General features: G+C 35.5%; 1 protein-coding gene and 1 long non-coding RNA gene across 8 annotated transcripts in view; one reads left to right on the top strand and one right to left on the bottom strand.

Moving 5' to 3' along the window:
• Positions 1-260: 260 nt before the first annotated feature.
• LOC134754192 (protein AF-10) overlaps positions 261-24,550 on the top strand; it is a 168,543-nt gene continuing 144,253 nt past the window's right edge. For 5 of the 7 annotated variants that reach the window (XM_063690335.1, XM_063690333.1, XM_063690332.1 and 2 more), the window contains exons 1-5: positions 262-598; positions 10,811-10,947; positions 23,908-23,987; positions 24,067-24,231; positions 24,337-24,412. In XM_063690335.1, the coding sequence (XP_063546405.1) occupies positions 10,839-10,947; positions 23,908-23,987; positions 24,067-24,231; positions 24,337-24,412 (430 nt within the window). In that variant the 5' untranslated portion in view covers positions 262-598; positions 10,811-10,838. Of the gene's footprint in view, positions 599-10,810; positions 10,948-23,907; positions 23,988-24,066; positions 24,232-24,336; positions 24,413-24,550 lie in introns of all 7 variants that reach the window. The other 2 variants (XM_063690334.1, XM_063690330.1) reach the window with 2 other exon arrangements.
• Positions 19,140-24,550, bottom strand: part of LOC134754500 (uncharacterized) — a 92,458-nt gene continuing 87,047 nt past the window's right edge. Inside the window, exon 2 of the long non-coding RNA XR_010128904.1 lies at positions 19,140-19,574. This is a non-coding gene — a long non-coding RNA (uncharacterized LOC134754500). The remainder of the gene's footprint in view (positions 19,575-24,550) is intronic.

Below are 24,550 nucleotides of genomic sequence, written 5' to 3'. Positions count from 1 at the left end.
CGTTCGCGCATGAATGTGGAGGGACATTTAGCTTTTTTACTTAAATACGACTTCGTCTCGACGCTTGCAAACATCGTGAAGAAACCGAACAAATCCCAATAAGGCCTAGTTACCCCTCTGGATTGGAAGATCAGATGGCAGTAAAAATTAGTGCCTATGCTATGCCAATTCTTGGGATTATTTGCATAGCGGACCCCAGGCTCACATGAACCATAGCAAAAATACGGGACAACGCGAGGAAGATGATGAGTCTACTTAAACACGACGTTTGATAGTTATCTGTGGTTTGCATCCAAAACAAAATGCACTTTTTTACCTATGCTACTTCGCTTTGCTTGGATTAATGGCTGCGAGTGTAAAGAATCTAATCTAAATTACTGCTTAAAAGTAGTAAATGTAATCATTTATTATTCAGCGTCCTGAAAACATCATTTTATGTGTTTCGATTGTGTGTCATTATGACTTCATTTTATCATTATTGCTAGGAGCAGGTGAGGTGAATTCGCTTGTCAATAATCAAACAAAAGTAAAGATGAATGAATGAGTTATTACCGGGATATTGATATTCTGCGACCATGAACGGATAAATAATCTTGTGGTAAATATGCAACTATCAGATGGGAGCTGTATATCATATCATTAGTGTTCATAACATACCTAGGTCTCCATCTGACTTCAAAATGTATTAGCTCAACGTAGGGATTTTTCTTGTTGGTTATGGAGCTCTTGAAATGTGACTTGAATTATGAATATCATAATTATAATACTAAGATATCAAATCAACCGTCTATATTTATCAACACTTAAGGTTTCCTATTCCTAGCCTGTTATGATAAATTATACCAGGACTGAATATTGTAATCACGTTCTACTTGTCTAATTCCTCTAAACGTACATTTTATAGGAAAATTAACTCGTAAATAGGACTGAAAGTTTTGCGGCGCTAGGTATCGTTATGACATTTAAAAAATATGAAATACCAAAAAAAACTTATAAATTAACAAAACAAAAGATGAGTACAGAAAGATTAGCATAGCTTGTACTCTCTAGGAAGTATGGTTACTAATACTTATTAATAAATGCTTAGATATCATCAAATGTTTCAAACACTTTTGTCCTGGCAATTTGTCTCAAAGACAATCATCTCCTTAGAATTATACTAAATAGTAAGACACAGCGGCTGTCAATAACTAATTACCTACCCTTGTTGGAAGAACTTTCATTATATCAGCCAAGATATCTTTTAGATACAAGACTTACTTACTAGACACGGTCACTACACTACCAAACCAACTAGGATATCCAAATGAGAAATGAGAGTTAAATGCAATTTGAGGCGAGTGTATCTCATGCCATTGTTTTTTCATTCATAAACAGAAATCATCCGGAATAATTCATGGTTTTTATCTTATAATACCTACTTCACAATATTTGTTTAATAAGAATTAGGTTTTGTTCTTTAGTAATAAACATACCAAAATGCATGTATGGACTTACACTTCACCATATTTGCACAAATATGGTGAAGTGTAGGTATCTTTTATGTGTATAATTCCTACTTTAACTAGTCATTTTGGGAATTTGTTTAGATTAACTAATCAATGCTACTGACTCTGACCTGTTCACACACAATGATATTTAAAACTAAGTCTATCTGCATGTTCAGTGTTACACATTCTAGTGTTGAAAGTATGAATATACATTAACACATTCACTGGCAATGATTCTGCTAATTCCAATCTTTCATAGTTGAAAACTTATGAAACAAATTAAACTAGTATGTTTAAACATTGTCAGTGTAAGTGTTGACTAATATATTTCGCCCCATAAGTTTCATGTAGGGTGTATTCAAGTGATTTTGTATGTCGAATTCCGAAACTCGGATGAAATTAATAGTCCCTCTTCAGAAAAGGGAATATTACGCGAAACTCTGCGTAGGGGGCGCCACTACCACAATCAGAGGGTCTATCGCGAATAGAAAATCGAAATTTCGTTGTCTAACATCTCTGTCACTCGTGCATATTTGAGCGATAAAGAGGCAGATAGCGAAATTTCCGATTCGCGTTTCCCGGTAGGTCCTTTGTAAACAAACCGCCTTGATGCATCAATATCATATTTTGTTTTCTCTGAAAACTTTTCAAAACCCTGTTAAAGGTACAGTATGTATAAGTTTCTCTATGGTTTACTAAAAAGGCTAGTGCTGCACTCTGGTGTCAGAACATTGCAGTAATATCCCCTATTATCCTATGGCTATCGACATTTATTACCCGAATACACCTTATGTCTAATTGAGGTCTACTAAGTAAATTATTCACCCTTTGGCCACCAAGTCTTGAGTAATGGTTTACAGAAGCCATGCATAATCCTCCAAGTTTTATGTGCATTAATGTGCATCCTTAATGGTCAAAGGGTAAAAATAAGACTGACTGAGAAGAAAGTCATTTTTATTTCATAAAGTGGAAACATAAGAACCAATATGATTTTTAGGGTTCCATACCCAAAGGGTAAAAACGGGACCCTATTACTAAGACTCCACTGTCCGTCTGTCTGTCACCAGACTGTATCTCATGAACCGTGATAGCTAGACAGTTGAAATTTTCACAGATGCCGTTTTTCATATATCTGTTGCCGCTATAACAACAAATACTAATAAATGAATAAAACGGCCAAGTGCGAGTCGGACTCGCGCACCGAGGGTTCCGTACATTACACAATTTAAACAATGTATTTTTTATGTGAAACGTGAGTGAAAGGAAAATTGCGGTTAAGATTTATGACGTATTAAAAAAAACTACTTACTAGATCTCGTTCAAACCAATTTTCGGTGGAAGTTTGCATGGTAATGTACCTACATCATTTTTTTGTTTTATCATTCTCATATTTTAGAAGTTACAGGGGGGGGGGGGGGGGGGGGTCACACATTTTACCACTTTGGAAGTGTCTCTTGCGCAAACTATTCAGTTTAGAATTTTTTTTTTATTAGATACCACGATATCATTTTTGAAGACCTATCCATAGATACCCCACACGTATGGGTTTGATGAAAAAAAAAAAATTGAGTTTCAGTTCTATTCTATTTTTGTATGAAAATCTTAATGCGGTTCACAGAATACATCTACTTACCAAGTTTCAACAGTATAGTTCTTATAGTTTCGGAAAAAAAGTGGCTGTGACATATCCATAAGGGTTCCGTTTTTTGCCATTTGGCTACGGAACCGTAAAAAGTAGGGAACCCTCGGTGGGCGAGTCCGACTCGCACTTGTCCGGTTTTTATGATAATCATGTAAAAGTTTCTTCATTGCATATTGAAGTTGCATTATTATTACAATAATAGGTATATATAATTAATATAATAAGTCTCATCTTACTCATATCAGCATTACAAAATTTGCAAACTTAGTCTATAGGCCAGGAAATGAATGCCCAACAAAAGTTATGGAACACAATTTTTGACTTCGTAGCTTGTTTGGACTAGTTAGGAGGTGAACATATCAATAGTCCCCGGCCGTAACCCTGGTGCTGGGGGGGAGAGGGGGGTTTGAGGGTAACAGTTTTCGGTTTTTCGATTATATCTCGGAAACTATGCGTCTGAGCGACTTGGCCACTTATACAAAATGAAAACAGATTTAATTTGTTACAAGTTTTATTAAGTCAAGTTTTTCGATATCTTGTGTAGTTTTTGAGATATCTGCTCTTGAAGGTTTATTTAGGGCTCTCATTTTTATCTTGCTTATCTACATCAGTGAAGCTGTTAGGCCGGGTTTGGTATCGTTTTCGTCATTTATGGTATCAACATGAAAACATAGTGAGGAAACCGGACTAATCCCAATAAGGCCTAGTTTCCCCTCCAGGTTGGAAGGTCAGATGGCAGTCGCTTTCGTAAAAACTAGTGCTTACGTCAATTCTTGGAATTAGTTGTCAAGCGGACCCTAGACTCCCATAAAATGCCGGGATAACGCGAGGAAGAAGAGATTCTAAGTGCTGATATTTTTCAAATATCTTATTATTTTATGATTTAATGGGGTTGGCAACCGTCAAAGGTTTGCAGAGATGGCGCCATCATAGCTTACCCCTTTTTCTATGAGATTTGGTTTAAAGGGCTGGCATCCAGGGCATAAGCGTAGCCACCTGGAAGGGAAGGCTGATCTGGCATCCAAAAAACTCGGGTGTGCTCAATAAAGCACGGCGATACTTTACTCCGGGGCAAAGACTGCTGCTATATAAATCGCAAGTCAGACCACCCCATATGGAGTACTGCTGTCACCTTTGGGCAGGAGCACCTGGATGCCAGCTTGGACCCTTCGACTCAGTCCAAAGGCGCGCTGTACTAATCGTCGACGATCCCAAACTCACAAGCGGTATTGAACCTTTAAGTCTAAGGAGAGACTTCGCCTCCTTATGCGTGTTCTACCGCTTGTACAATGGGCTGTGCTCTGAAGAATTGTTTGACATGATGTCAACGGCCGCTTTCTATCACCGCACCGCTCGCCATCGGCAGGGTGTTCATCCTCACACCCTAGCACCTAAATGGTCGCGTACTGTGCGGTTTAAGAGGAATTTCCTCCCGCGTACGCTTCGGCTGTGAAATGAGCTCCCTGCCGAGGTTTTCCCGAGGGGCTACAGTATGGGGTTCTTCAAAAAAGGAGTGTACAGGTTTTTAAAGGGTCGGCAACGCGCGTGTAATATCTCCGGAGTTGCAGGCGTCCATAGGCTACGGTAACTGCTTACCATCAGGCGGGCCGTATGCTTGATTGCCACCGACGTGGTATAAAAAAAAATTGACACAATTCTAGGGATTGACAGGGCAAGCTATGCTGGCGCCATCTGCTAATTATTTCGACCGGCCTACTCCATTGGACAAACATCCCGTTGAGTCACAAATGTTTAAAAACCTTGTCTCTTCTTTGTCTTTCCTATAGACAATATAGTAGTGAATGATTTAGGTACATTTCACTAAGACTCATCAAATCACACAGTTTATAAAGGTTTGAACATGCTTAGAATGTTCCAGCAAGCAAAATAGGCTTTAGTCCTTTTTTATGTCCTCTGGCAAGATGCTTAAGGTGCTAGTCGCTATTTTTGGCCATAAACTCTTACTTTCTAAAGTATATATCTTCTTAACGGTTCAACAAAAAATTATGAAAAAAATATATATGAATCTACATTTTATGTACAACATTCCTAACTTTGACTTTTTCCCTGTGACTTATAGTTTCTCCATAGTTTAGTTTAGTTTATTTATTTCGCAATACAATGTTCGTTGTTAATGTAAGAGAATACAATTAAGCAATTACTTGTCCTATAGCGATCACCGGATACAAAGAAAAATAATTCAATTACAATTTATAAGTATTCTTATGTTTAGGAGGAGTCAATATGCAATGATATATAGATCTATCACAATATCTTAGTCATGTCAAATTATTCAAATAACAAATCATACAATTGATAAATAATAAAAATAAAAACAATTGTAATATAGTACTTACAGAGTACCAATCCATAAATAGTTTGAATTATAGAAACATGTCAAATGAAAAATAAAAATATAAATTCAGGTAAACGACTTAAAAATAAAAAACAATATAACAATTTACATTTGGTACATGTACTTGAGTCCATAAGAGCATAGAGTAACTTATACTAGAGCGGTACTGTCATAGTAAATTTTGTAACCCCAGTAAATTCACTGCCATCTGTCGACACACATTAAAACTAAAAATGAAAATTTATAAAAATACGATAAAATGTATTTAAATATGGATAAATGATTTTTTAATTTGCATTAATTATTTTTATGATTTTGACCCATGTTCTTTCACCGATATGCGTTAAAATTGTTAAATAACAAACGAAACCGTCAACGCCATCTATACGACAGTAGGCCAAAGGTAGTAGCGCCCTCTGAACGAGAATCAAATTTTCTTGATTTTCGAGGCACGTTTTTTCCTTAGACTGTATCCATCTATTACGGAGTTATATCCATCTTTGATAAGAGGAACATTACGACAGGTCGTTTTACGACTAACTTTGCTTATATCTCCTAAACGGTTTATTCGATTAAAGTTATTTTTAAACTAAAATAAATCTTTTAACATTATGAAACGTTGCATTGCATTTGTAGTGTGCCTGTTAATTAGTTAATTTTCCTATAAAATGTACGTTTAGAGGAATTAGACAAGTAGAACGTGTAAACAAGTAGACAAGGCACACTACAAATGCAATGCAACGTTTCATAATGTTAAAAGATTTATTTTAGTTTAAAAATAACTTTAATCGAATAAACCGTTTAGGAGATATAAGCAAAGTTAGTCGCAAAACGACCTGTCGTAATGTTCCTCTTATCAGAGATAGATATAACTCCGTAATAATATGATATATATATAGTAATAAAGACTGTATCCATATGGATACAGTCTAAGAAAAAAACGTGCCTCGAAAATCACGAAAATTTGATTCTCGATCAGATGGCGCCACTAGTTTTGGCCTACTCTCGTATAGATGGCGTTGACGGTTTCGTTTGTTATTTAACAATTTTAACGCATATCAGTGAAAGAACATGGGTCAAAATCATAAAAATAATGAATGCAAATAAAAAAAATAATTTATCCATATTTAAATACATTTTATCGTATTTTTATAAATCTTCATTTTTAGTTTTAAAGTGTGTCGATAGATGGCAGTGTATTTACTGTGGTTACAAAATCTACTATGACAGTTACTGTACCGCTCTATCTTATTATATCCTCTTTGTCCAAATATAAATTATTTATAAATAATGACCCACAATTGATTAAGCCGTTTAGTAAAAAGGCCAAAACAGCCTGTCGTAAAGGAAACAATCAAACGTACTACTTACCACCGCAACAATAATACGAGTACCTAATGTATACCTATGCTGTAATGCAATAGTTAGTTCGTATTTTACAAATGATTTATTGTTCAGATACGAATAGACCTTGCATTTCGTGGAAGTGGTAAATTATTATAATGGTAAATAATACCTCTTTAATTCAGAAACTATATACTTACATACTGTTACTGTCAGCCTATTTCTTCTAAATGGGTAAACAAAAAAATTATGAAAAAAATATATATATACAGGGTGACCTTAGCCATTGGACAAACCCTGAAATCCCACGTAGGGTTACTTCTCAGGAATGCTCTAACGTTAATATTTTTTTAATTAAAGCCTGACCAGGAATATATGATCATTGTCAAGAGGGCGCTACTATTATTCTCATTTATATGGCAACAGTTCAGTATAGTCTGAACAATGTGGATTGGCAACTCGTTTGACTTACATCTACTTTTATTCACCGTAATCAAAATCAGAACCCTAAATGGGTTTGGTCTACACTTTTTTATATAGTCGGTACTTTTTTTTGCCGTATATAATTCATGTAAAGCCTGACTAGAAGTATGTGATCATGCGCCATGTTGCGGAATTTCATTGGAACTAATTTCTTACACTGGCAATAATTTTAATGATAGGTTGTCACTGTTGTCAATGTCATTGTGGCGGTTAACTTGAATAATGCTTAAGTTTTGAATATAAAATAATAAATGACAAATATGGCCAAAACTATACATAGTCAGGAGCGGAACATTGTTAATAATGTAAATAATAAACTGCTGGAGAATAACAGTTCGGAAAATTAAACTATTTCGCTACGAAACATTTTCAAATTAACATCAGAGCTGACAGGTAAACAAATCAAAATGTCATTATAGTCTGGTTATTACGACTTAGTTATTGTAGTGTTTTGTTATACAAGCGAGGAAACACAGTAACAAAAATGAGTTTGAAAAATATTTACTATTATGGGCTTTGGAGACGATCAATCTTGTTAATTGACAATGTAGCAGAACCTATGTAAGGTTACGGAATATATACCCAGTAACATGACCATCATCATCATCATGGTGGCCTTTTGGTGATCCAATCTTGGATGTAGGGCTCTTCCCAGAATGGAGTAACATGATAGATGAAATATTTTTTCATCTATAGAGTTGAGCTGAGTTGATGGTGTGGCTAATAGTAGTCACACCATCTGGTATGTTACGTCTAAATTAAATACATATATGTAAATTTATATAAATTTCTAGGTAAATCGGAGGCATCGATTACGCGGATTACGAGAGAAGGTTGTACCGCCTGAGCTAGGTTTTATGCAAACCAAAAATAAACAAGAAGATGCAATTAGACGATTTTGACCTATGTGTGATACGTAAGAAAATACATGAATTTTATACGGAAAAAAGAAGTACCGACCTACCGACTGTAAAAAAAAAGTGTGGACACCAAATAAATGGGTTCTGATTTTGATTACGGTGAATAAAAGTAGATGTAAGTCAAACGAGTTGCCAATCCACATTGTTCAGACTATACTGAACTGTTGCCATATAAATGAGAATAATAGCGCCCTCTTGACAATGATCATATATTCCTGGTCAGGCTTTATTTTCTTACGTATCACCACATAGGTCAATATCGTTTAATTGCATCTTCTTTTTTATTTTTGGTTTGCATAAAACCTCAGGAGGTACAACCTTCTCTCGTAATCCGCGTAATCGATGCCTCCGATTTACCTAGAAATTTATATAAATTTACATATATTTAATTTAGTCGTAACATACCAGATGGTGTGACTACTTTTAGCCACACCATCAGCTCAGTTCAGCTCTATAGCTGAAAAAATGTTTCGTCTATCATGTTACTCCATTCAAGGGAAGACGCCTACATCCAAGATTGGATCACCAAAAGGCCACATGATGATGATGATGGTCATGTTACTAGGTATTCCGTAACCTTACATAGGTTCTGCTACATTGTCAATTAACAAGATTGATCATCTCCAAAGCCCATAGTAAATATTTTTCAAACTCAAATTCATTTTTGTTACTGTGTTACCTCGCTTGTATAACATTATAACACAACAATAACTAAGTCGTAATAACCAGACTATAATGACATTTTGATTTGTTTACCTGTCAGCTCTGATGGTAATTTGGAAATGTTTCGTTGTGAAATAATTTAATTTCCCGAACTGTTCTTTTCCAGCAGTTTAGTATTTACATTATTAACAATGTTCCGCTCCGGACTATGTAGTTTTGGGCATTTTTGTCATTTATTATTTAATATTCAACACTTAAGCATTAATCAAGTAAACCGCCACAATGACACTGACAACAGTGACAACCTATCATTAAAATTATTGCCAGTGTAAGAAATTAGTTCCAATGAAATTCCGCAACATGGCGCATGATCATATTTTTCTGGTCAGGCTTTAGAACAAAAGATTTAAAAAAATTCCAATGATCGACAACAAAAAGAAACATTCTGTATTAATAATTGGCAGTGTTTTTGACAACTTGTTCGAAAATGTGCGGCAATGATGACATTTGTCAACAGTCAGAATCTTATTAATGGACCGCGAGCCAGGCGCAAATTTCGTCAGTCATCGCCTCCCGGGCGAAAACTCGTATAGCGGTTAACGGCCATGTATGATGAACCCTCGTGAACGTCAGCTGCCGCTCCGTTCTCCATCTGACAAAGTATATGAAATGGATGGGATGCGATGACTGAAAAGTTTTTTTTTACATGTTCATGTGACCAGCTGACGGTCCACCGAGATACAACCGGCTGACCATTTTTTATTTATTTTTTATTTATTTAATCAACACAAAAATAATTAACATTAACAATAAACAATACACAATACATTAATAATAAATATTAACTTTTAATTCACATTAGCATCTAAACTACCATCTGACAAAGTATCAAGCGGGAGGCGATGCCATTTTTTTTTCGCGTGTGTCGCTGGCTGCCATTCCTCAACCCACTAACGGAGGGGCAGCTGACGTCCACGGGGGTTCATCATACATAGCCGTTAACCACTATATCGGAATTATTGTGGCAAAAAAATAAATAACTGCAGAGCGCTGATTTGGTTGTGGCGCGCTTGTATTGTAATGATGATGATATTCCCACGTAATGTTTGGGAAAACTTCGAACTTCGAAAAATAATACTAGTTTAACAATAGGTAGGTAACAATTTCCAAAATTTTATATGTAGGTAGATTAGGTAGTAGGTACTTAATTTTATAAGTTAACTATTACTGGCATTATTTATATTTATTTATTACGGATAAAAAAATGACTTTAAAATAATTACACTCTACGCCTCAATTTAGTACATACCAAGCTCTAGCTATAAATCTTAATCTGTCGAATTGACTAGGTATTTATTTGTAAGAAACAGATAAAACACAAATTAACTAATTGAAGCTTGTAAAATATAATGCATAAGGGAATATATTTTTATTATAATTTACGACCTCCACTAAACGCATGATCTACTCATACTCGAACGACAAAATACGAGTATCTGCAAAAGATACACAATTTACACAAATACGAGTATAGCGCCAACCGCGCGCCTCGGGGCTGCTTTGAACCTCGTTGTGGTGTACCGAGACGAAATTCACGTACGATCGTAGTATGCGGGGTGCGGGTACAGAGACGCTGAGACGCCCAAGGTCAAATGAGTGACTATCGTCTTAACACTAATTCATACGTTACGTTCAAACGAAAGAGTTTGTGACCCAGTTACTCCTTTAGGATAGTCATCATTCGTCCTTAAAAAAACATTGTTTATTTTAAGTGGTATTGGTATGTCATGAATGAATCATTTCTTATTTTCTAGCTCTTGTTCACATTTTAACATGCATTTCCTATCTCATTAAGTCACTTGGAGACTATGTTAAATAGGAAAGCGCACCATCAGTAATGAACTTGTTGCAGATTTTGAAATAATAATGCGGAGTTCAATATGAAGGAGATGGTAGGAGGATGCTGTGTGTGCTCAGACGAGCGTGGTTGGCCGGACAACCCGTTGGTCTACTGCGACGGGAACGGATGCACAGTTGCAGTTCATCAAGGTACAGAACACTAACTCAATATTACTGTATTTTATGTTAAGTTCATCTAGTGTAACATCAGTGTATGTTTCATACACTGGTATAAAGTCATTCTTTGCTTGCATTCCACAAATATGCCTCTGAATCTGAACCAGTCTTCGAATTTTTTCTTCATAGAAATCGTTTTACTTTGTCAATGAGATTTCTTTGTCTTTTAGTGAAGTATTTGCTACAATTTTACAACTTAAGACATATTTGCTACAATTTTACAGGGCTCATCCCTATTTGATGAATGTGCCTGAATAGAAACAAAGTTGGTTCTGATTTAGCAAAAAATATCTACCATTTTGTTGTTACCTCTTATTCTTTAATATGTAGCTACCACAGACCAGCAAAGTTATGTATGAGCTATGAGCGCTTGGATTGGACTAAACATGTCAATAATAGTCATCGATTAGGAAAAAGTTTAAATTAGCCTTAGCTTGTCCTACGACTCCTACGTATTTGAAGCGCAGTTAGGCCAAGCAATAAGAAGGTATAGAGGGAGATGCTAGGAACACAATTTCTGACTTCGTAGCTTTTTTTGGACTAGTTAGGAGGTGAACATATCAAAAGTCCCCGGCCGTAACCCTGGTGCTGGGGGGAGAGTGGGGTTTAAAGGTTCCATTTTTCGGTTTTTTGTGATATCTCAAAAACTATACAAGTTGACTTAATAAACTCTGTAACAAATTAAATCACTTTTCATTTTGTATAAGTGGCCATGTCGTTCAGACGCATAGTTTCCGAGATATAAACCAAAAACCGAAAAATGGAACCTTCAAACCCCACTCTCCCCCCCAGCACCAGGGTTACGGCCGGGGACTTTTGATATGTTCACCTCCTAACTAGTCCAAATTTTTTTGGGCATTCATTTCCTGGCCTAAGTGTGTTGTGAAGTGTTTTAACCCTTAAATACATGATTTTTTATTTTTGCTCCAAATCAATATATTAGACATGCGCGAAACAGTGCTCCAAAAAGTAATGCTATATCACATCACTTTTTCGAAAACGTAATAGTACACTGAGATATCACATCACTCATCACTCGAAACATGACCCGAACGTGAAACAGCGCTCCGGCGCGCGCGTGATGGTCAAATTACAGCATCTCCTACATTACGCAGCGCATTACAGCACTCTAGTGACTAGCGCGTCTCGTACCTATCCGTAATCCGTATCGCCGATCGATTTATTTAATTTATTACGCGTTGCGTTTTGTCACCTCTATGTGAAAGATTTTTTGTTAATTCTTATAAATCATAAAATATGCATAATTTATTATTATTTGCATACAATTGATATGACACTGATACAGGTATGTAATTAATTATGTATGTAAGTTTTGCAGGTAGATATACCATACCTGCATTCAAATTGATTTCCCTTCATACTTTACCAAAATAAAATGGAACTCCAGGCTTAGGATTGGCAAACTTCTATAATTATTTTACTGTTATTTACAATTCCATTTAAGGTGGTTCGACTAGGTTACCCAAAGCTTAAACCCCGCTAGATGGCGTCACTTTCGCAAATTTTTAGGTTTTATTTTTTTGTGGAATAGTGTTGGTATATGTATACTTAAAAGTATGTTTAGCGCACTCTTTACATAAATATTAAACTATTATAATAATCATTGAATACTTCATTGTGCAAAAACCACCTTTAATGTCGACAGAGTGTTTCTGTCATGCTATTTCCTACTATTACTCACACATGCAAACAGTGTTTCCGTGATGCTTGTAGTAGACAATTTCATGCAGTGTAAGTATGCTGCAATGGCGTTGCGGTATGTTCGTGGAAATACGTGCAAGAGGATTCGGGTTCGAGACTGATACGACAGGGGTACTTTTTTTTGTCCTTTTTGTGTTATCTTGTCTTTCTTATACCTTTTCTTCTTCGAATTCTTGTCCGATTCCGATATAACCGAAATATATTTCAGTGATATCGGAAACGGCTCTAACGATTTCGATGAAATTTGCTGTAAGGGGTTCGATCTAGCTAGGTCATATCTCTGGGAAAACAAGCATTTTTGAGTTTTTACTTATGTTTTCCGAGCAAAGCTCGGTCTCCCAGATATTCAGTATTGTTAATAAATTAGTTTATTAACGTTTTATAAAAATATGTGACGTTTTGAATTAAAAGGACATTGTCGGTTGTCGATTAGGTTGAAAGTAAAGGGCCATAATTATGTACTGTAAAACGTTGTACAATACACATGCGAAATAGTAGATTGTGTTACAAGGGAGCAAAATAACATATTTACGGCGAGGGCGTGTATTGAATCCTAAACGAAGCGAAGGATTCTATAATTGAATCCCGAGAGTAACGAGGGATTCTAAAGTAGAATCCTGAGCGTAGTGAGGGATTCAAGTGTGTTACGCCCAAGATGGAAATAATTTTGCTACCATGTGACACATACTGCTTTTCACATCACCTATGAGGTAATTATGATGTTTGAAAATATTATTTAAGCTAAAAAAATAAAGAGCAAATTTTTTTTAAATAGTGTCCTAGAATAGAAAAGTGTTACTTTGATCCCTCCTAGCAGGGAAGAAAAGTGCCACTTTGATCCCTCCTAGCAAGGAAGAAAAACCCCTTTTTCGAATTGGTGATGTGAAAAGGTAATTCGCAACGCGTGTCGATTAAAACACTTCCTTCGGTCGTGTTTTAATTTATCGCCACTCGTTGCCAATTTCCTACTTTTCCCACTTGTATCGTAATGACTAATAATAAAGTAGTAATTGTAAAATAAAATTAAAACTTTTTATATTTTTATTTTTTTTGGATTCAAGTACAGTGAGTAACAACATTGCATGGCGGATATTTATCATGTTTATTTATATTATATATTTCTTGATATTTTGGCCGGTCTTGCAAGACCGGTCGTTGTGGAGATCCCTGGGGAGGCCTATGTCCAGCAGTGGATGTCTTGTTGGTGTAGATGGATTCACACAACAAATGAAATAACATTTTTTTTCATATTTGTTATCCGTAGTTGTCCCTGTACCTGAAAGAAAAATAATATCATGATAGCACAAAATCTCTAATGTTATTATAGGATGAAAGATGATGCAACAATATGGATTCTAATAAAGTTATCATTTACTTACCTAGTAATAATTGTGTTTTTCATTCATAGACAAAATTCCATAATTTTCAACCCCAGGAAATGTTTTATTTTACTTTATTGCAGTAAGGATGTCCTGATTTTTTCTGGCTAATGAAGGAAAACATTTTATTTCCAAGAATGCCTCTTCATTTTGCACAAGACCTAAAAAAAACCTAGAGTTAGTGACACATTGACTACTCGGCAACCAAAACAGTAATAATTACATTATATCGGTATTGTTCACTGCTTATTATCCTACCATTACGGAAGAAGTGAGAATTATTTTCTAAAAAGATCGGCACGAGAAAATTACAATGTACAATGAAGGAGTGAAACTGTACCTTACGAAACTTCACCATCATGAATTCCGCTTCAATTGAGTCTGAATTTTCCTGGATTTTCGCGTTCATATATCAATCAATCCCCTGTAGACATGTGTAAGTAATGCTCGTAATATCACAAATGAGATATCTCTCGAACGCGTAATATGCCATTACGTATCACACGGAAAAATCAACCATTACTTCATGTATCACTCATCACGCGAGCCGAACGCCCCGCGCCGAAGCGCGCGTAATGGTTTCAATTCCAGATAAATTCAATAGATTGACGCGCCGATATGAATGGTCAGTTCAACTCTATACACAGTGCGCGTAATGTATAATGCCAATTGCAATAGTGTCATCACAGTTGGTTGTTTGCCAAGCCATGCTTTGTTATCTCGCTCGCACTCGCACTCAGTGATCGCGCGCTCTCGCTCTGCGATTCTTTCGGCTATCTACGGAAGACTTCGGGTCGGGCCGCTCGGCCGATTGCGTTTAAGTTGTCGCAAATTTCACTAATATTCTTACGAATATGATTTTCTGCATCTGCAATAAATTTAAAACTCTAGTGCGTCCGCGTAGAGCTTATAATGTTTTCTTATAGTACGAGAAGGATGCGGCTAAATCAAGTAATTTGTTTGAGATTTTGAATGTGACGAAAACAAAACCGTTTTTTAATATTGTTATGAAATGTTTGGTTGACTTTAGCGGTTCGCGGCAAACTAAGTACGAGTTACTTGTTTATCCTTTAATTTAATTGTGAATTCGTGCGTACCGTACCGAGACTGAGTGTAGAAATTAGATTTGTGTATATATAGACTGTTTGAACTAAATTATAAATATACTTAAGGTGGTTCGATTTTCATACAAAATTCAATCTGCTTTAATTAAGGCACTACACACTATTACTACACAACTATTTGCTCATTTATCTACTTTCGAATATTCGTTTGCGCTAAATTAATAGAAAAACTTTGTTTCATACAGAAATCATACATAAATCAACGTAATTTTTTCATCAATTTTACGTATGTGTGTGTCACAAATGTCGTGTACAAATGCGTTGCGTGCGGCGTTACCACTCTATGACGTTGGCGACGTTGCCTGGCCGACCTGGCAGGATTTGCAGTGCCGTCATGTTTAGTGCATTTTTTGTTGACAGTGTTGACACTGACACATAGGGTCATGTTTATTGTGAGTTATCAATTTGTTTGTATAAATTGAAAATGATAGCAACGTCTAAATCAAGTTACAAAAATCATCGGTGTTCTGGTCCGCGAAAATCCAGGAAAATTTAGACTCAATTGAAGCGGAATTCATGATGGTGAAGTTTCGTAAGGTACAGTTTCACTCCTTCATTGTACATTGTAATTTTCTCGTGCCGATCTTTTTAGAAAATAATTCTCACTTCTTCCGTAATGGTAGGATAATAAGCAGTGAACAATACCTATATAATGTAATTATTACTGTTTTGGTTGCCGAGTAGTCAATGTGTCACTAACTCTAGGTTTTTTTTAGGTCTTGTGCAAAATGAAGAGGCATTCTTGGAAATAAAATGTTTCCTTCATTAGCCAGAAAAAATCAGGACATCCTTACTGCAATAAAGTAAAATAAAACATTTCCTGGGGTTGAAAATTATGGAATTTTGTCTATGAATGAAAAACACAATTATTACTAGGTAAGTAAATGATAACTTTATTAGAATCCATATTGTTGCATCATCTTTCATCCTATAACATTAGAGATTTTGTGCTATCATGATATTATTTTTCTTTCAGGTACAGGGACAACTACGGATAACAAATATGAAAAAAAATGTTATTTCATTTGTTGTGTGAATCCATCTACACCAACAAGACATCCACTGCTGGACATAGGCCTCCCCAGGGATCTCCACAACGACCGGTCTTGCAAGACCGGCCAAAATATCAAGAAATATATAATATAAATAAACATGATAAATATCCGCCATGCAATGTTGTTACTCACTGTACTTGAATCCAAAAAAAAAAAATATAAAAAGTTTTAATTTTATTTTACAATTACTACTTTATTATTAGTCATTACGATACAAGTGGGAAAAGTAGGAAATTGGCAACGAGTGGCGATAAATTAAAACACGACCGAAGGAAGTGTTTTAATCGACACGCGTTGCGAATTACCTTTTCACATCACCAATTCGAAAAAGGGGTTTTTCTTCCTTGCTAGGAGGGATCAAAGTGGCACTTTTCTTCCCTGCTAGGAGGGATCAAAGTAACACTTTTCTATTCTAGGACACTATTTAAAAAAAATTTGCTCTTTATTTTTTTAGCTTAAATAATATTTTCAAACATCATAATTACCTCATAGGTGATGTGAAAAGCAGTATGTGTCACATGGTAGCAAAATTATTTCCATCTTGGGCGTAACACACTTGAATCCCTCACTACGCTCAGGATTCTACTTTAGAATCCCTCGTTACTCTCGGGATTCAATTATAGAATCCTTCGCTTCGTTTAGGATTCAATACACGCCCTCGCCGTAAATATGTTATTTTGCTCCCTTGTAACACAATCTACTATTTCGCATGTGTATTGTACAACGTTTTACAGTACATAATTATGGCCCTTTACTTTCAACCTAATCGACAACCGACAATGTCCTTTTAATTCAAAACGTCACATATTTTTATAAAACGTTAATAAACTAATTTATTAACAATACTGAATATCTGGGAGACCGAGCTTTGCTCGGAAAACATAAGTAAAAACTCAAAAATGCTTGTTTTCCCAGAGATATGACCTAGCTAGATCGAACCCCTTACAGCAAATTTCATCGAAATCGTTAGAGCCGTTTCCGATATCACTGAAATATATTTCGGTTATATCGGAATCGGACAAGAATTCGAAGAAGAAAAGGTATAAGAAAGACAAGATAACACAAAAAGGACAAAAAAAAGTACCCCTGTCGTATCAGTCTCGAACCCGAATCCTCTTGCACGTATTTCCACGAACATACCGCAACGCCATTGCAGCATACTTACACTGCATGAAATTGTCTACTACAAGCATCACGGAAACACTGTTTGCATGTGTGAGTAATAGTAGGAAATAGCATGACAGAAACACTCTGTCGACATTAAAGGTGGTTTTTGCACAATGAAGTATTCAATGATTATTATAATAGTTTAATATTTATGTAAAGAGTGCGCTAAACATACTTTTAAGTATACATATACCAACACTATTCCACAAAAAAATAAAACCTAAAAATTTGCGAAAGTGACGCCATCTAGCGGGGTTTAAGCTTTGGGTAACCTAGTCGAACCACCTTAAATGGAATTGTAAATAACAGTAAAATAATTATAGAAGTTTGCCAATCCTAAGCCTGGAGTTCCATTTTATTTTGGTAAAGTATGAAGGGAAATCAATTTGAATGCAGGTATGGTATATCTACCTGCAAAACTTACATACATAATTAATTACATACCTGTATCAGTGTCATATCAATTGTATGCAAATAATAATAAATTATGCATATTTTATGATTTATAAGAATTAACAAAAAATCTTTCACATAGAGGTGACAAAACGCAACGCGTAATAAATTAAATAAATCGATCGGCGATACGGATTACGGATAGGTACGAGACGCGCTAGTCACTAGAGTGCTGTAATGCGCTGCGTAATGTAGGAGATGCTGTAATTTGACCATCACGCGCGCGCCGGAGCGCTGTTTCACGTTCGGGTCATGTTTCGAGTGATGAGTGATGTGATATCTCAGTGTACTATTACGTTTTCGAAAAAGTGATGTGATATAGCATTACTTTTTGGAGCACTGTTTCGCGCATGTCTAATCCCCTGGCCTTTATCCCTATTCGGTTCGGGGTCATCCCTCCTGATACTTTTTCGCCAATCTTGGCGGTTTTGCGTCATTTCTGGCGTGAAGCACGTCGCCAGCAAATCTTTTTGGACTGTCTGCATCCAGGTGGTTGGTGGGCGTCCTCTGCCTCTTTTGCCTTCTTCTATGGCCAGTACCTCTCGAGTCATGTGGTCTTCATTGCGGGGCATTACGGGGCCGGACCAGCACAGGCAGTTTTCTTACATTTTTTGCGGTATTTTGGCTACTTTGAACGACCCCCTGATGTATCTATTTTGGATCCTGTCTAGTCTGGTTACACCACCAGCCCATCGCAGCATTTTCGTTTCGGTGACATGCATTTTTTGTTGTTCGTGCTTTCGAACTCCCCAGCACTCGGATCCATATAGCAAGGCCGGCCTGACCGCTCGCTTTTACACGGAACCCTTGGTCTTAATGGGTATTTTTGCATCGCAGAGAACGCCGGAGAGCTATCTCCACTTGAGGGAGCCAGTTTTGATTCTATTGGATATATATCATTCGCCGTGTTTGCTTTGATGTTGACTATGGATCCCAAGTACTTGAATTCCTCTACTTGGTTTAATGATGTACCTTGGATAGTCGGCGCTGCTTGATCGTTGCTCTTTTTCCCAGAGAAGTTGCAATGCATGTATACTCAGTCTTTTTACGAAAATTAATATATGTGTTACAGTAATTGTTTGCTGATTATGGGAAAAATGGCAAAAAAATATAATCTCCATTTTCATTGCGAAATCAGTGTTAGAAGTTGCGTAAGTAAGAGTAAAAAACAATGCATTCCTCTTTTTTAGGGTTCCGTAGCCAAATGGCAAAAAACGTAACCCTTATGGATTCGTCATGTCTGTGTCTGTCTGTCTGTCCGTCCGTATGTCACAGCCACTTTTTTCCGAAACTATAAGAACTATACTGTTGAAACTTGGTAAGTAGATGTATTCTGTGAACCGCATTAAGATTTTCACACAAAAATAGAAAAAAAAAACAATAAAGTTTGGGGGTTCCCCATACTTAGAACTGAAACTCAAAATATATTTTTTTCATCAAACCCATACGTGTGGGGTATTGGATAGGTCTTCAAAAATGATATTGAGGGTTTTAATATAATTTTTTTCTAAACTAAATAGTTTGCGCGAGAGACACTTCCAAAGTGGTAAAATGTGTGTGTGTGTGTGTGTGTCCCTGTAACTTCTAAAATAAGACAATGATAAAACTAAAAAATATATATGATGTACATTACCATGCAAACTTCCACCGAAAATTAGTTTGATCTAGTAAGTAGTTTTTTTTTTAATACGTCAATTTACCTTTCACTCACGTTTCACATAAAAAACATTGTTTAAATTGTGTAATGTACGGAACCCTTGGTGCGCGAGTCCGACTCGCACTTGGCCGGTTTTTTTGTCCAAATTTTTTGTAACTTTCTGTAAATATATTTCTTAAATCTAAATACAAAATTATATATCGTCAATATCGTCAGAATCAGAATCATAACTCTGAAGAACTTGGGGGCCATTCATTTTTTGGCAAGCAACCCGTTTAATTCGCCTGACGCCACGCTTGAACTGAGCTTGCGTTGTGGAATGGAGCTCCGTCTTGTTGAAAACAATAGTACTTACTACTTAGTCGTTCTCTAACATTATTATATTTGGAGACAACTTTTTTTCACAAGACTTCTGTTTTATTACCCCTTTGTCGATAAATATTACTAAAGTAAGTTTACCCCGCTAACAAATTGCTCCCCAAACCATCACTGGATGGTGCAGTTTGGATTATTGGCTCATTCCTCTGATTATCTGGAATGTCTTGTATGTTTGCGGCCCACAAACGGTCGTTTTGAGCATTGTGAGGTTGCTTCAATAAAAAGTTTTTCGTCCGAAAAAACGATTTCATCCCCCGCGTGCCAAGAAAGCATAGTGCTTGATCGATCTAGTCTTTTTTTCTATGTCGCTTCGGAAATACCGTTTAGTTGTCGTTTCTTGTATGTGTGACATCCGAGGCCTGCTCTCAGGATGTTGTGTACGGACGGATTCCCTTGAAATCTTGAAGTCTGCAGATAATTTTCAGATTGAACAGTGTTTTTTTCCGGCGGACACGCTCTCACGATTTTCACGGCCCTATCCATTTTCTTGCTGATCGCGAGCGACCAAATCTCTTCCGGTCTTCTAATAAGAATGTCTCCTTGTATCTTCTAATAGTAGTATAATAAACTAGGTTGCGCTTAATTCTAAACGGTTTCAACGCCGCAAAAATTGCACTAAGACGATAGCCCTTAAGTAGTTTTAAGATAGTAGGCTGTAGGCTCCCGGACCTGTTTCACCGTGAACTTAAAGCGAACAACGACGTTAGCTAAATATTATATAAATATTGTAATTTGTATGTGAAAATATACATTTCAAATTGTTATGATATGATAAAACTGTCTGAATGATGTTTATGTAAAAAAAAATGTTAAAGTGTATTCGAATCGAAAGGGCACGGTGTATAATAGTCATACTTGTTATGAACAAAATGCTGCACTTCATGATAAAAGCAAGCCGCTTTGCACAGTGATAGTAGGGACCAAACTGAGCGATTTGACCCGCAGCAGCGGCAGTTTCACCCCTTAGGAACAGAGATGGCGCCACTTCTTTAAAAAATATTTCAAAAAATTCTACAAGCTAAACCAATGAACCGATTTAAATGTTTAATATCTCAAATGAAAGCGCATTATATACATTACGTTTAAAAAAATACTCAAAAAATATATACTCAATACTTTTGATAAAAACGGGAATTTTAAGTTTGTTTTTTTACTCGATTGATAGTTTTTACTTGATTTCTCAAAAAAATTGTATGGAATATGAATAGTTTTATGCATGTATATATTACTGAATAAATAAAAAGTATTATAAAAAAAACCCGACACCGATATCTCTCATACTTCTCGAAATATGAAAGTTTGAATGTGAGTGTAAATTTCTTCAAGATATATTCCAAATAATTCTACAAGCTAAACTATTCTACCGATTTTAATGTTCAATATCGAAAATAAAAACTCATTATATATACTACTAATATAAAAATATTCAAAAAACATATACTGAATACTTTTGGCAAAAAACGGCATCTTAAGTTTTTTTTCTTACTCAATTAATAGTTTTTACTTGATTTCATAAAAAAAAATATGGAACATGAATAGTTTAATAAATATATATATAGTACTGAGTATATAAAAGTATTACAAAAAAACCCGACACCGATACCTTTCATTCTTCACGAAATATTTAAGTTCAATTATGCACGTTCTTACAAATAAATTATTTAAAAGAAATCTTCAACCGCAGTAAGTGCACTGATTTTAATATGAAATGTGTCATATGAAAAGAAATCACCCAATTTATTTTAATAAATACAATAATAATAAATAAAACTAAATAAAGTTTTTTCCTGGTGCTGAATTACAAAAAAATATAACAAATCTAAAATTAGAAATTATTTTTATTTAAAGTGACTACATTTGTAAACAAAAAACTACCACCTACATCAGCTGCTCTTTATAAACATGCACTTCGAGCAGCTTACCAAGAGGGCCATATATGGGGAAACGCTGTGAAACCAGAAGTTTCCATACCATCTTTTTGGGGATGGACTGAGGAAAAAGAGAGTTGGACTCCGGAATGGTCGGCAGTTACAGCGATTTGGTCTCAATTAAGCCTCTTGGACCATTGTGGCTGCAAATCTGGCTGCGAAACTATGCATTGTGGGTGTCGTCGCGTCAGCTGGCCATGCACAGCCCAGAGTAAATCATGCAAATGTGGCTGTACAAATCAAAAGTAAGTTAATGTAATTTTCAATCCAGGGTTATTTTGCATGCTGACCACTAATTATAGGTCTGGCACAAAATTGTAGGTTTAATGGTTATCAACTAGGCACAAAAATAATTCAACAGTAATCGACAGCAACCAGTTCATGTATGATCAGTAATTTTGTAGTATTGGAATGGTATGAGTACTTAACAAAACGACTTTTCTTTTTCAATTTTACATCTACCGGTGAACCATATAATTTGACATCACCTAATAATAATTAGTTGCCCGTTTATTTTTGTATTTAATACACTGACAATTATCTGATTCAATTCGGCTTATATGTATAGAAACTACTAAATTGACCTACTTTTATATTATACACATAGATTTAAGATTACATTCTAAGTATGCATGTAATATTGCTATGCCCCCACGGGGTCCATGTGGAACTACCAAGAATTTGTAATACCTATAAAACCATGGTTGCAATAAATAAATATGAAATATGAACTAAGAACCCGAAGAGGACATTTAAGTTTTTCGTTTACAAATGTAGTCACTTTAAATAAAAATAATTCCTAATTTTAGATTTGTTATATTTTTTTGTAATTCACCACCAGGAAAAAACTTTTTTCAGTTTTTATTTATAAATTTTAATTTATTAAAATAAATTGGGTGATATCTTTTCATATGACACATGTCATATTAAAATCAGTGCACTTACTGCGATTGAAGATTTCTTTTAAAGGATTTATTTGTAAGAACGTGCATAATTGGACTTAAATATTTCGTGAAGAATGAAAGGTATCGGTGTCGGGTTTTTTTGTAATACTTTTATATACTCAGTACTATATATATATTTATTAAACTATTCATGTTCCATAATATTTTTGTTAAGAAATCAAGTAAAAACTATCAATCGAGTAAGAAAAAAAACTTAAGATGCCATTTTTTGCCAAAAGGGTTCAGTATATGTTTTATGAGTATTTTTCTATAAGAAATGAGCTTTTATTTGAGATATTAAATATTGAAATCGGTCAAATAGTTAAGCTTGTAGAATTTTTTGAAATATATTTTGAAGAAATTTATACTCACATTAAAACTTTTATATTTCGTGAAGTATGAGAGGTATCGGTGTCGGTCTTTTTTTATAATACTTGTTATTTATTCAGTAATATATACATGCATTAAGTTATTCATGTTCCATACATTTTTTTTGAGAAACCAAGTAAAAACTATCAATCGAGTAAAAAAAAAAACTTAAGATGCCGTTTTTTGTCGAAAATAATCAGTATATATTTTTTGAGTATTTTTTTGAAAGTAATGTATATAATGAGCTTTCATTTGAGATATTAAACATTTAAATCGGTTCATTGGTTTAGCTTGTAGAATTTTTTGAAATATTTTTTAAAGAAGTGGCGCCATCTCTGTTCCTAAGGGGTGAAACTTGCGCTGCTGCGGGTCAAATCACTCAGTTTGGTCCCTACTAGCACTGTGCAAAGCGGCTTGCTTTTATCATGAAGTGCAGCATCCGGGCAAAAAATGGCCATAACAAGTATGACTAAAATGTCGTGTAGGGTCAGTATATTAAGGCGCATAGCTAAAACCTCATAGGTCGGTGGTGGCTACTATGAATGTGTAAATGCATATCAACCCAATATTTTAAGAACTTAAGTAATTATGATACACATTAATACATATGCAATTAACAATAAGGCTCTTTCTTTTTTCGTATAAAACTTTAAACCAAATAATATACATACATCGGTTCTCGATACTCCATAGTTTGAAATAAAAGGTTTGTTAGGTTCCTTTGTAAAATATACATGTGAAAAGTTTTATTTTCTAGCGTGCTACGGTATAGTGACAGTGCCAACTGGCCCATGGTACTGTAGAAAATGCGAGAGTCCAGAAACCAAAGGGAAAGTGGTAAATAACAAACAGTAATAAATAAGTGATAAGAATAGTGTGATATGATAACAGTAATGATACCTTCGTGTGATTTTAGCGATGCGAGCTGTGTCCCTCTAAATCTGGTGCTCTCAAACGAGCCGATACTGGAGGCTGGGCTCATGTTGTCTGTGCACTTTACATACCCGAGGTCCGATTCGGCAATGTCACGTCTATGGAGCCAATTGTTTTAAGACTGATTCCGCCCGAGAGATACAATAAGGTAGTTATAACTGCACTGGCTTCGTTGTGCCTTTGCATCTATTTCATTCCTGGTCTTGGTTTTGTATGTACTGTACCTACTCTTGTCGATTTTTTATAATTTCAGAATTGCTATATTTGTCAAGAATCTGGAAAAACTCATAGAGCTACTGCTGGCGCGTGTATGCAGTGTAACAAATCTGGTAAGCAGATATTACCTACTCTTGTGGCAGTCATTTGACACCTTAACAAGCCCTAAATTATACAGTTCTACATCTTGTTGTAAAAAGGCAGAACTGTATAATTGTTATCAGAATGAAAGGGAAGGGAATAGTAATTTA

The sequence above is a fragment of the Cydia strobilella genome, chromosome Z (assembly GCF_947568885.1).
Source record: "Cydia strobilella chromosome Z, ilCydStro3.1, whole genome shotgun sequence".
Taxonomy (NCBI): Eukaryota; Metazoa; Arthropoda; class Insecta; order Lepidoptera; family Tortricidae; genus Cydia; species Cydia strobilella.
The sequence above is the reverse complement of the archived record's forward strand: the minus strand, read 5'-3'. Positions and strand labels throughout refer to the sequence as shown.